Raw genomic sequence first — 12,713 nt, forward strand, 5'->3', positions numbered from 1 at the left:
AAGGGCTGAAGCCGTTCTTGGCGCTGCCCATCTTTAAAACAATGACTCGGGAAGAAGTAACTGAGGAATACTGCATGCTCCTGGAGCCTCACATGTAACCCATCCAAACTGTGTCTGTTCCCTTGACTTATCTTTTAACCCCCTTCCACCTATTCTTGGCAGATGCACCGGGCTGTCACTGAGCTGCCCGAGAGGCGCTCCCAGCAGACCCACACTGAGCTCTCCAGCATCCTGATCATCCAAAACGTGAGCCAGCAGGACTTGGGGAAATACGTGTGCATGGCCAGCAATGGGGAGCATACGTTCGAGGAGAGCATCGATGTCATTGTGCACGGTACAATGGGTTTCTGCTTTGTCAAGATAGCAGGGGTGGGGCAGTGGGAGAGAGACCAAAAACAGATAGCCAAGGAGAAGAGAATTCTAAAAATTATCAGGAGGTGTTTTGTTCACTAACACGCCGGAGAGCTATTTTTGAAGCATTGCCTGTCGCGTGCGATCTAGAGGTTAGAGGATCCCCGTGACCCTGGGACCCTTGGAATCCAGTAACGGCTAAGCTACAGACTCAGTGTATGTGACCCTCCCTTCACCCCCATGCAGTAAGTCATTCAACCGCTCTGTGCCCATGTCTGGATAGCTGGGTGTGAAATAGCATGAACCTCACTGCAAGGCAAACACTCACTTGAGCTGAGACGTCCTTGGCAATAGATTACAAGTACGCCTATGCGCCTGCACATCACCACACAGTGCCCATGTGATCATGGGGGTAGGATCACCCCCGTACGAATGCACGCTGCAGAGATGTATACGTGTAGCCACACACGTTCACAGACAAGCGTACACGTGTACAAAGGTGCTTGGAGACGCACAGTCACATCACATTATGGAAGAGGCAGGGTAGTGTAGTGTAGTGGATAGCGCATTGGGGTGGAACTCAGAAGACCTGGGTTCTATTCCTGGCTTTCTATTAGCCTGCTGGGTGCTTTGGGCAGGTCACTTCACCTCTCTGTGACTGTTTCCCCATCTGTAAAATGAGGATAATGATTCTAACCTTCTTGGAGATCTGCTGATGAAACGTGTGAAAAAAGAGCTAGGTACAGTTTTATGAATGTCTCAGAAAGTGCAACCTCCTTCTCAGGTTGCTGGGCAAGTGACATCTCTGCCTCTGTGACAGCTCAGCAGCTTGACAAGTCTCTTTCTGCTTTCCCCTCACACACCCTTTTTGTCTTATCACCTGTCTGCATGCCCCTGCTTTTACAGAGAAGCCCTTCATCAACGTGGAGTGGAGGAAGGGCCCAGTGATAGAAGCCACAGCAGGAGATGAAGTCGTGAAACTGCCAGTGAAGGTGGTCGCCTATCCCCCGCCAGAGTTCCAATGGTAAGCCACCTTTCTTAGCCTGTGTCCCCCAGCCTTCATGCCCATCCTTCACAGAGGGGGGAATAGGGAAGGGGTGGGAGGGGGGTTGGGGTTAACAAGGGTCTTGCGGAAATTCCTTGCGGGGGGGGAGATATCCCTATGCCACTCTGCAGCAGAAGGAGCTGGCTAATACGGTTGGCCTGAGGATCCCAGCAATTTCTATTGATGGAAAAGCTCTCCCTTAGCTCTTTCCCAACCAGCTGGCAGCCAACCAAGGAAGAAAACCTTCCTAATTGGTCCTCGCATGCAGTCTTCTGGTTTTGGCTACATTCTGCTCTCTCATCGTTCGCTTTTCTCCTCCCACCGCACCCGCACCCACAGGGCTGCCCAGCGCTCCCTGCTGTTGTGCAACACCTGCCCTCACACACAACAGGGCAGAGGCCTTCCTGGGGTTGGGAGTGGGGCGGTGGGAGAGGGGACGGTAGGTTAGGTCCTGGAACCTGGCACGTAGACAGCAAAGATTCCGGTCTACGCTGAGCAGAGGGGCCGAAGTAAACTCCCCTGTGAGCTCCGTTGGTGCTGCCTCTCTCCTGACCAGCCAGCTGGGGTCGCTGCTGCAGCCTGGAAGAGAAAGGCCAAGGGCCTGATTCTCCACTTGTCACCAATTGCACCAGTGCCAAGCAGGTGTAAAAGGCTAACAACCAGAATTCTCCACTCACACCAGTGGTGGTATTTTACACCCATCCTGACCTGGAGCATTCTTACCTCTAGGACAGCGAGCTGCCCCCTAACTTGTTTTCTTGGGAAACCTGGTAAGTCCCCTCTGAGAGGGCTCCTGCATTAGTGACCGAAGCCCTCTGAGCACATTTTGCTGCCAGAGGGCTTCCGCATTAATGCCTGCAGGCCTCTGACTATATTTCAGTAGGACCGTACCTCTCTGTATATGCATTTGCTCTCTATTTCCCCTCAGGTACAAGGACGGCAAGTTAATTCCCAACAAGCAATCTCCCTATTCGATGCAGATCAAAGACGTGTCAGAACAGAACTCCGGGACTTACACCTTAGTTCTGTGGAACAGGCTGGCTGGTCTGGAAGAGCGCATTAGCCTCCAGTTAATAGTCAATGGTAAGGAAGGATAAGGCAGAAAATGGCAGGAGGCAACTGGCCAAGAGACCTTCCTGGTGTTCTTAGACCCAGTGGGCCAAACCCATTCCTGGAGTAACTCCCCTGAAATCATTAACCCGTTGTATTTAATTCACCAGGGGATGTCACTATTCTGTAGCAGTCAAAGTTTATACCTCTCCTCTTTCCCCATTCCACCAATTGTAGCTAGATAATGACACGTGGCCTTTTCAGTGTGATCTAGTGGACAGAGCACTGGAGTGGAACTCCGGAGACCTGGGCTTTATTTCCATCTCTGCCACTGCTGGGTGACCTTGGGCAAGTCACTTCCCATCTCTGTGACTCAGTTCCTCCATCTCTAAAATGCTGATCCCCTTTCTAAAGTGCTTTGAGATCTACTGACAAAAAGTGCTAGATAAGAGCGAGGTATTATTATCATCAAAGATTTCTCTGTCACTGAACATGGAGAAATATAGAAAAGGAAGGGGACCTCTTTTCCATGAACAATCCTCCTTGTCTTCATGCACATCTAAATTCTGATGCTGATGTGCTGGCCTTTGCAGCTGTCTCTTTGATCTGGTTTAGAAAAGCTCCTGTTGGAAGAGCTGATGGAGGATGGTGAGTGACACTGATTACGACTAGGACTTTGTGTCAGGGCAGAATAGAAACATGATACCTGGGGTTTATATTCATGTTCCCCAAGGTACTTGTGCCAGATTTACCCCGATGCAATTCCATGGACCTCAGTGGAGTTACAACAGGGATGAATGTGATCCCTCGTGCATCCCTGCAATATGGAAACAACATGGCAGAGCATGGAATTCTGGGATGTGAGGGGTGGGGATGGTCTAACCCTAATTAAAGTATTTTTGGCATCCACTGTAACTGAGAAAGTGAGGCTTAAGAGGTACAGGCACGAATGGACTGGGGTGCAGGACTGCGAGGAGCTGCTTTGATACATGCAGTAATTGGACAGTCACACCAGTGAAGTCTTGTAGAGGAAGAATTTGCTTTAAATGTTGCTAAGTATAACTTACCCCTGCTTGCACAGCACCTCTACAGTGGGCCCAAGAGCTCCACAGATTAAAGACTGTTGCTTTAATTCATCGCACCACCTGGAGCCTCCCAGCAGGTCACTGCGTCTAGACCCAGTTGCCCTGAAAGTCAGGGTGTTCTGGTGACCTGTCTTTTTATAACCCAGAACAGGAAGGATGTTCTGTCTGGGTGTGGCGACTCAGCAAAAGGGACTGCAGTGCTGATGCCAGATTACAAATATTGTCATTCTGCTGATTTCAGTTCCTCCGCACATCCACGAGAAGGAAGCGTCTTCCCCAAGCATCTATTCCCGTAGGAGCCACCAGGCCCTCACCTGCACAGTCTATGGCATCCCAGCACCAGAAGTGATCCAGTGGCAGTGGAGGCCGTGGAGTCCTTGCCGGATGTTCTCACGACGTAGCCTGTAAGTGCTCTTCCTCACTATCTCGGCCCTGGCTTCCTAGTGCTAGGTGCCAAGATCCCAGTCATATCACTCAGAAGAAGGCCTTGGGCCTATTCAGTATACACGGAGCCAGTAGCCACTCAAAACTAAGCTATGCCATTTGGCTGCAGATTTGAGTGGTGCGTAGCGCGTGTTGGGTGTGGTTTGTTGGTTGGGGGAAGGCAGTGTTGTTTGCCGGTTAACATAGGGAGTCAGGGTTCTATTCCCAACTAAGTCACTCAGTGATTTTGGTTACATCACTTCACCTCCCTGTGGCTCAGTTTCACCATCTGCTGGGCACAACGCTCCAGTCCAGCATTTGCCTGTGACGCACTGAGGTGAAATCTGCATATCCGATGGATATGGCGCTTCCTCAGCTTGTTCATTCAGAAGAGATGCTGAGCCTACCTGAAACAGACTTTTGGAGCATTCCTGATGTGTCATAAATCTAACCCCTGACAGCCTCTAACACAGAGCCTGAGGAACTTTCTCCTGACTCCTCATCCACCTACTTCCAGTGCTTCCGGTGCGGTCACGGACCTGTCAACACTCCGACATTTGCCATAATAAGACCTAACAATTTACAAACCTTAACTGATCCTCACATTATCCCTGTCAGGCAGGTGAGTATTATTATCCCATTTTACAGACGGGGAAACTGAGACAGAGAGTCCAAATGACTCACTCAAGGCCACACCATAAGCCCATGGCAGAGCCACTGTCTGGTGAAATCCACTAGATCATGCTGCTTTTGCAGTCGGCCAGCGAAATACAAAGTACTAGGAAACCAAAGGGCTTTCTCTTGCTTCATTTCTACTCTGAGGGGCAAACACCAACACAGCATCTTACAGGTGATAAGCATTAGTGACCAATGACTTATGCAGAATCTAGAATCAGATCTGGCTTCCTGTATGTCTCCTATTAGAAAGGTCAAAGTCAGAAGTCTGTGGTGTTTCAGTTTGGCATCTAAGTGGTTAACCTCTGAAGTGGGAAAAGAAACATCCTAAAGAGGAGTCAAACAGCTGCTGTCTCTGTGAGGGCTAGGAAGGGCAGCCCCAAATGTCCCTGGACCCTTACTGCAGAGCTCTGGGTACTGGAAGGAGGGGGCTCTGATTGAGGAGACACCTGTTGCTTAGGTGACCTGTGTCCTAGCGACCCGGATGCTGCATTGCTGGATGTGTTCATTTCAATTCATGTTGCTAGGGGGAGCAGGAGAATTTCATTATTCCTCTTGGAGTGCTGGTCCCAATGTGTATTCCATTGTGAGGTACACGCGTGCTCCAGGTGCCTGAGACAGGAAGATTTTTGCTAGCCGTGTCTGTTCGTTTCCGCCTGCACTCTTCCTCTCTTTGTGCTCTGGACCGCCTCTCCAGTTCCTTTCTTCCGCCACATGGTCTGAGACATAACCCTCCCGTGTTCCCGGAGCTAACCCTCTAACATCGAATCTGTAAATACTGTAAAATATAAATGTTGTTAGCTATTCGTTTTAGAGTTAGTTTAGTTAGTTAGAATTCAGGATTCTCCCCCCACACACACACACACACACACACACTCCCAGTACAGGACACACATTATGCCTGGGATTCCAGGCTTCAAGAACTGTATGTCCTACCCACAGTCCTGCCTGGTCAGTGACAACCAATGTCAGAGGTGCCTATGTTGCCTCAGAGAAGCTAAGTGCCGTATCTGCCGCTCCTTTCCCAGCCAAAGCCGGCAAGTGCCGGAGTTCAGATTTAGGAAACATCTCATGGAGTGTGCTATGAGACCCCAGTCTGATCCAGGCCGAGCAGAGCCACCTGTACAGTGGGCAGAGGCATTGAGGAGCACTCCACCTGCACTACCACTTCTGAGAGAGGGGTGAGCAAAGACAGAGCCAAAGACTCCTCTTCTCAGGCTCACCACCAGACCAGGGAGCCCTCTCAAAAGCCTAAAGAGAAATCCCCCACCTCTACAAGGCGGGCTGCATCGCCAATGCCTTCTAAGTTGGATGATTCTTCATGCCTGGCTCCAGGAGGCTCAAGGACCCATAGGAGTCGTGATATGAAGAATAAGGGTTCCCTCCACCTCACCACCACAGGAGTGGGACCATTGGTGCCAAGCAAGGAGAGAAATGAGTCAAGGACGGGACAATCACCGGTACCTGACAAGATCAAACACTAAGAACCTTGTCATGCTGTGTGGAGTGGCTCACGAGTATGTGTGCCAGCCTCGGGGCAGATTGTCAAAAAGCAGGGCAGAAATCAAAAAGTGGTTGTATATTCTATAATTAGGTTTCACCAACCCAGTATCAAGTGTGAACTCCTAAAGCAGTGTGACAGTCTTACCCTAGTTTCACAGCCAGTCCCTTTGGCCATTCCAGGCTATTTTGCCACCCAGGCAAGCTGCACTATGTGATAGGTGGTCACTTTACACCAAAAATCACACCAATATTCAGTTTACTCCCAGTCCCAAAGTACCAGTCACTTACCCCAGGTCATTTGTACTCAGATCTCAAACCAAAGACACACCGGTAGCCAATCCTGTAATAAACTAACTAAACATTTCTTAAGTGAGAACAGAAATAAAAGAATTATGTACGAGGTTAAAACGGGAAAAACACGCACACAAATGAGTTACAGTTTTCGATTTATAAAAGTTATAGACACGTCTATAATAAGCAGGTCTAAGCGTCCTTCAGGACTGACCCATGCCAGGTAGCATGGGGATCTCTTGCTTACATTTAGGAATCTTTGACCCTCAGAGTCTAGACAGCATAAAGAGACCAAGTTTCTCCTTGTCAGGGACGTTTTAGTCCCCAGATTCCAAGATGATGGGATGAGTTCATGTTTCCCCTTCCTGGAGAGAGTTAGGAATGCAATCAACAAGGTCTCTGTCCTTTGTTACACAATGCCTTGTTTGCCGTCAATGAGCCATCTTGTGTGCAAAACAAGCACTTTACCTTAATTAATGCTTCTTTTTCCTGTTTGGTGAGTTACACAATTACAGAGGATTACAGTGCAAACCCTCAATATAACTTTTTACCATGGGATACAGAGATTATAAGCAGTATCCTATGAGCATTCCATAAAGTCTAAACACTAACACATTCTTATTAAGCTAATATCCATTTTAACTATACTAACCCACAGATAAACCAGACTGGTTTCCAGCTGTGCATTTATCAGTGTTCAGTGAGAACCTGGACCTTGGCATGAGCTGGCGTCTGGTCTGCCAGCATCACAAAGCCCATGCACCGTCGGTACTGACACGCTCACCTAAGGAAATGCTGGCTTCCAAGGGCCGTTCTATGCCAGCTCTAAAGGTGCACAGAGAGAAGACTCTTCACACCCCGATGACTGGTGATAGGTGCACTACTCCACACGATATCATAATCCTTCCAGATCCAGAATCTTCCCTCCTATCGGACCCAGTCCTTACAAGGGAGATTCTGACACCATCTCTCCACGAACTCTACAAGACAGGTCAATCCCCGATTCCTTCTAACAGGCGAGGTATTTCCATATCAATGGTACCGATAGCACCACCATTGGAGGAGGCCGCATTTTCCTCTTTGGGGGAATCTGACATGGGGGAAGGACTGACATCACCTCCAGTGAGAGAAGTGAGCCCAGATAGAGGATCCAGAATCACCTGGACCTGCAATGACCTTGTAAGATGGGGTGCCCCCACACCCTGACCATGATACCCTATACCTTGGGGACCTCCTCAACCTATGTTGGATCCCTCTCATTGGCTGTACTCGGGACCATGAGACTCATAAATGCAATATTCTGAATCAGAGTGGTCTCTGCGTGAATCACACCATCCCTCCCCCTCCAGAGATCAACCAGACCTCCCTCAGGAACCCATGGAGAGGAGAAGGAAGAGCTGGATCCAGCAGTACTGATGGTCCCAATAGGAGTACCATTATCATCTCCTGATGAGGTGGTTGCCATGGCCTCGTCGCCTCCACCAGATGACCACAGTGTCAAGATCTGTTGAAGAGAGTTATGGACTCTCTCCAGATTCCTCTGGAGGAAATCCAGAGGCTACCTCACAGGCTGCAGATATTTACGGACCGTGGGACCTAATGAAGTAGTGCTCCTTGTTAATCAAGCCATCCTAGAGTCTGCCAAAGTCGTGTGGCATATTCCAGCAATATGTGCACCTCCTCCTAAGAGGGCAGACAAGAAGTACAGCCAAGGGAGCAGAGTTTTAGTTCACTCATCCTGCCTCAAACTCTTTTGGTGGTTCAGGCTGTCATTGAAAAGAGTAGGAAACAGTACCCCTCAGGGAAAGAGGCCAGACGTTTGGACTGCCTCAGAGGGAAGGAGTTTGCATCCACCAGCCTGCAGTTCTGAACCAGGCCTTGCTGTCACAGGACAGTATGTCTTTGCTAACTCTTCAAAGCTGTCGGAATTCAAAGACAAGCTTCCTCAGGAGAACAGGGCGCAATTTCAGGCCATTATCTCTTGAGGAGAGTAGATTGGTGGCTAGAACATCTCTACGGGCTGCTGTTGATTCAGCTGAGACAGCTTCAAGGTCAATGGCGACTGCTATCATTATGTGTCACAAATCTTGACTGCTCTCCTCAGGTTTCCCCAGGGAAGTTCAATCCACTGTGGAGGATTCACCCTGTTATGGGTATAACTTATTTACCGGAAAGACTAATGAGTCTTGAAAGACTCAAGGGCAACCCTTCTTTCCCCAGGTATATACATAGGTCAGCACTGAAGAGCAAGTATGATAGACAGCCTTACAAGCCTAAATCACTACCACAAGCCTTCTACTACCAACGCAGATATGAACCACCACAGAAGCAGCAGAGGATGCAGAGAACCAAACACAATACTCCTCCTTCCAACCACAACCTCCCAATAAGAGATACTTTTGATGAGACCCTTGAGAGCTGCAAACCAACTCGGATGCCATCTCCTACCTACCTAGACATCCAATTTGATGGCCACCTAGCCCAATTTTCCCAGACTTGGTGAATGATAGCAGACAAATGGTTCTCTGCATCATCCATTTTGGCTACACCATTGAGTCACCTCCCTCCCTCCCTCCCTCCCTCCCCCGCAAAAAAAACTTCCTCATCTCATATGTACCCCACAGTAAAATACAGGTAGGGACCACACATCTCAAAGAACTTCAGTTCCTGTACAAGGCGGTAAGTGATCTCTCTTTACATGAAGGAAGTTTGCTTCTGAAGGTGCTGATACCAGGACGACCTCAATCTCCTCCAGCCGTTAAGCGCAGTGACGATGCAGGCAAGATCCACCTTATGACTGATCCACCTTACACAATTATCTATAAGGCTAAGAGTTCGTTGAGACAACACAGAAAATTCACCCTCAAAGTAATCTCGGCCTTTCACCTAAACCACACAATATACCCACCTGTCTTTTTTTCTGAAGCCACACACTGCTAATGAGCAGCGCAGACGCTATTCCCTGGATATGCACTGGGTGGTGACATTTTACTCACAAAGGACAAAGGACTACTGACTTCTGGAGAGAATGCCAAATCTCTGTGGCTTTCCAGTGTTTAAGTGCAGAGAGTTTTCTCAGCTGGCACAGAGTAGGTAGGAAGAGATGTCTCTGAGGCTCTGTCTCCCTTCTCCATCTGCCAGCTCTCCCCACCTGAGCTCACTCTGCCTGGAAAGCCGGGAGGAGAAGGCCACAGAAAGTTGGTTAGAAAACTGTACTGAACCAAACAGACCAACTGTGGCTGTTGTGTGAATGGCCACATCTGGATGGCACTTTGTAGCGCAGAGTCATACAGCACCGTGGGTCATTACATGCAGGAAATGTGCTCCTCCAGAAGCAGCCTGCCATGTATGGACTCTGCAACCAGAGCGGTAGGGGCTGGGAACCCTGCAGAAGCCACGTGCTCAGGTTGCGGGGCATAAGAGTGCCTCCACTGTGGCATTGACCCACTGGCCGAAGTAGGAGCTATGTGAGGTTCTGAGGAGAATCTCAGCCTTGCTTGGCTGAAGAAAGGTCTCTAGAATACAGGACCTCCACGGGATGGGTTGTAAAGGTCAAGAATCAGTGAGCGGGCCTGTCTACGTTAGACTTTCTTCTGCAAAGTTTCCCGGTAGAGTTAAAGGTATCCTAGTGAGAGCAGTGGTGGGTGCACTACTGTAGACAGGGCCCAGGTATGTTTACCCCTATCTAACCCTGTTCAGAGCAGATGACATGGTGGTTAAACAGCCAGGGGCCCCAGCTGCCTTTTTGACCTCAGTGCGCCTGCTGTTGCTTCCACCAGTGGAACTGCACTAGGAGAACATTTGAGGGGAATCGACTTAGTGGAGATGCGTCTAGCGAGACACACGGAGAAAGGAGCCAACAGAACAGAACATGAGCGAGGCAGAGTCACTGAGCATGGAGGAAATGGGGCGTCGACACAGACACCTAGGCCACAAAGGTTCTGCTGTCACTGGTGAGGAAACCAGTGTATTTCCAATAGCATGTGAGCACTCGGTGGCCCTGTCAGGAAGCAGAGGGGCTGATGAATTATGAGCACTGTCTCCCAAGGCCGCAATGTTTCTGCTTAGTGCAGCTCCAGAGGATGCAGGAGGCTTCTTCCTGACTTCCTGTTGTTTACACAGATTCCTGATGTTGCCCCCGGGGCACTCACACTGCAGGGCACTCTGCCCTGTGCTACCAGCAGACGCCCCCTGTCCCTGATTCCTTGGGGCACTCACACTGCAGGGCACTCTGCCCTGTGCTACCAGCAGACAGGGCAGAACCCCGTCCCTTGCATGGACAGTGGATACTCCCTGCTCCTCATTCCTGGCACCCCCGACTCCCACTGCTCACTCTCAGTGCAGCGCCCGCTCCTGCAGGCAGCGAGCAGACATCCCTGTGCCTAACCCCATGGATGGCCCTGGATCCTCCATCCCCCACTTTGGCTCCCAACACACGCTCCACTCCACTTCCTGACCTCCTCACCGCATGCCCTAGTGCACATGCATTTCTGAAACACACACTGCAGTTTGTATTCAGGTTCCGTATGAGGACTGGATTCTGCACTCCTGGAGGATCAAAGACCGAACTCTCCCTTCCCTTCCCTGTACCCCTGGCATCAGTGGTAATAACCTGGAGGCTCTGGTGCCAAGGTGAATCTCTCAGTCCTGTTTCTTTTAGCTGCCTAAATGTTTGAGACATTTCCCCTGGGTTAACCAGGTGCACTCCCTGCAGGGCTGGAAGATCTACTAACATTACCCAAGCCATGTGGTGACTTTTACACCCTCAGTGCTGTGAATCAGGCTCAGAAGAAACACTATGGATCTAGGCCTCGCGACAGAGCAAAGTAAACCGGAACAGAGCCAGAAACTGAGCATGGCACAAATGACTGGCCTTTGTTCCCACCGTAGCAGGGCTGGCTGCGTCCCTCGTGGTTAGAGGTCGCTCTGCAGCACTCCGACCAGGAGCGGCGCAAGGGTTTTTGCTGCCCAAGGCGGGGGGTCCTTCCGCGCCCCCGGTCTTCGGGGCACTTCAGCGGCGGGTCCTGGAGTGAGTGAAGGACCCGCCACAGAATTGCCGCAGAAGACCCGGAGCGCGGAAGGACCCCCCGCCGCTGAATTACCGCCAAGGGCAGCAAAATGCGGCCCCCCCAAATCCTGACTCCCTAGGCGACCGCCTAGGTCACCTAAATGAAAGCGCCGGCCCTGACTCCGACCCATTGTCTCCTTCATGGGGTCCCTTAACCAAGAAATTAAAACCTATCCTGGTCTCACTTAGTCCCTTTCAGTATACACTGTCCCTCCATGCCCCAACACCAGTTCAATGTCTCTCTTCCTTTGTTGGGGGTCCCCAGCCCTCTTTCCCAGAGCCAGGCACAGTTCAAAGTCTCTGCAGGCGCCAGTCTTGTTCCTTGCAGCAGCTGCTACGTGTTCTCAGGTCTCGCCTTCCTGAGCACCCTCGCCCTTACTGCACCCACCTGCTGCTCTTCTTAGGGAATTTGCATCTGAAGAAGTGAGGTTCTTACCCACGAAAGCTTATGCTCCCAATACTTCTGTTAGTCTCAAAGGTGCCACAGGACCCTCTGTTGCTTGCTGCTGACTCAAATGTTACTTTTCCTGTAATCAGGGCTGGCTGAGTCCCAGGTGCCCCAGTTCAAGGGCAAGCCACCTTGTTACACCCTCTCCTCCATCATTAGGGGGGAAGGATGATTTTGTGGTGAAGGCAGTGGCCTGGGAGCCAGGAGCCTAAGAGTCGCATCCTCTCTCTCTCTCTGCCTCAGTTTCTCCATCTAAGGAGGAACTATCCACTTACTAGCTCACGGGAGTGCCATTGGCCTTCAGGTGCAAAGCGCCATGGACGTGTGAAGTATTGCTGCCGGGAGAGCTTTCCTCGTCCCGGGAAATCCTATTGGTTCCAACGAAAGGAGCATGCAAGCTCTCAGTCCCCACCCTGCAGAGAGGAGTGCCACCGTTTGGCCTCATTCTCAGCGAGCACCCTCTCTCCCCTCCCCTCTTCTCTCGCATGGCTGTCGGGTGAGCAGTAGCAAGCATCGGGCAGCAAGGCGCCATCAGCGGGACCGAATGCCCGAGTGCAAGGACTGGGAGGACGTGTCCCCGCAGGATGCCAAGAACCCCATTGAGAGCATCGACACCTGGACAGAGTCTGTGGAAGGAAGAAATAAGGTGAGGTTGTTTCTCTGTATCCCCATGGCCTGGGCTCGTCATGTGGGAGCACTCTAACAGCATCAGGTTGGCTAGTGATCACAGAATAATGAGAAGCCATGCCCATGTGTCTGCTAAGAATTAAGCTG

The 12,713-nt window shown here is 50.6% G+C and overlaps 1 protein-coding gene across 5 annotated transcripts in view; it reads left to right on the forward strand.

Annotated features, from left to right (window-relative positions):
- Positions 1-12,713, forward strand: part of FLT4 (fms related receptor tyrosine kinase 4) — a 97,121-nt gene that overhangs the window by 56,274 nt on the left and 28,134 nt on the right. For all 5 annotated transcript variants that reach the window (XM_054038244.1, XM_054038245.1, XM_054038246.1 and 2 more), the window contains 5 exons: positions 163-334; positions 1,258-1,375; positions 2,325-2,479; positions 3,773-3,935; positions 12,444-12,585. In XM_054038244.1, coding sequence (XP_053894219.1) covers positions 163-334; positions 1,258-1,375; positions 2,325-2,479; positions 3,773-3,935; positions 12,444-12,585 — 750 coding nt within the window. The remainder of the gene's footprint in view (positions 1-162; positions 335-1,257; positions 1,376-2,324; positions 2,480-3,772; positions 3,936-12,443; positions 12,586-12,713) is intronic.

The sequence above is a fragment of the Malaclemys terrapin genome, chromosome 8, assembly GCF_027887155.1.
Source record: "Malaclemys terrapin pileata isolate rMalTer1 chromosome 8, rMalTer1.hap1, whole genome shotgun sequence".
Taxonomy (NCBI): domain Eukaryota; kingdom Metazoa; phylum Chordata; order Testudines; family Emydidae; genus Malaclemys; species Malaclemys terrapin.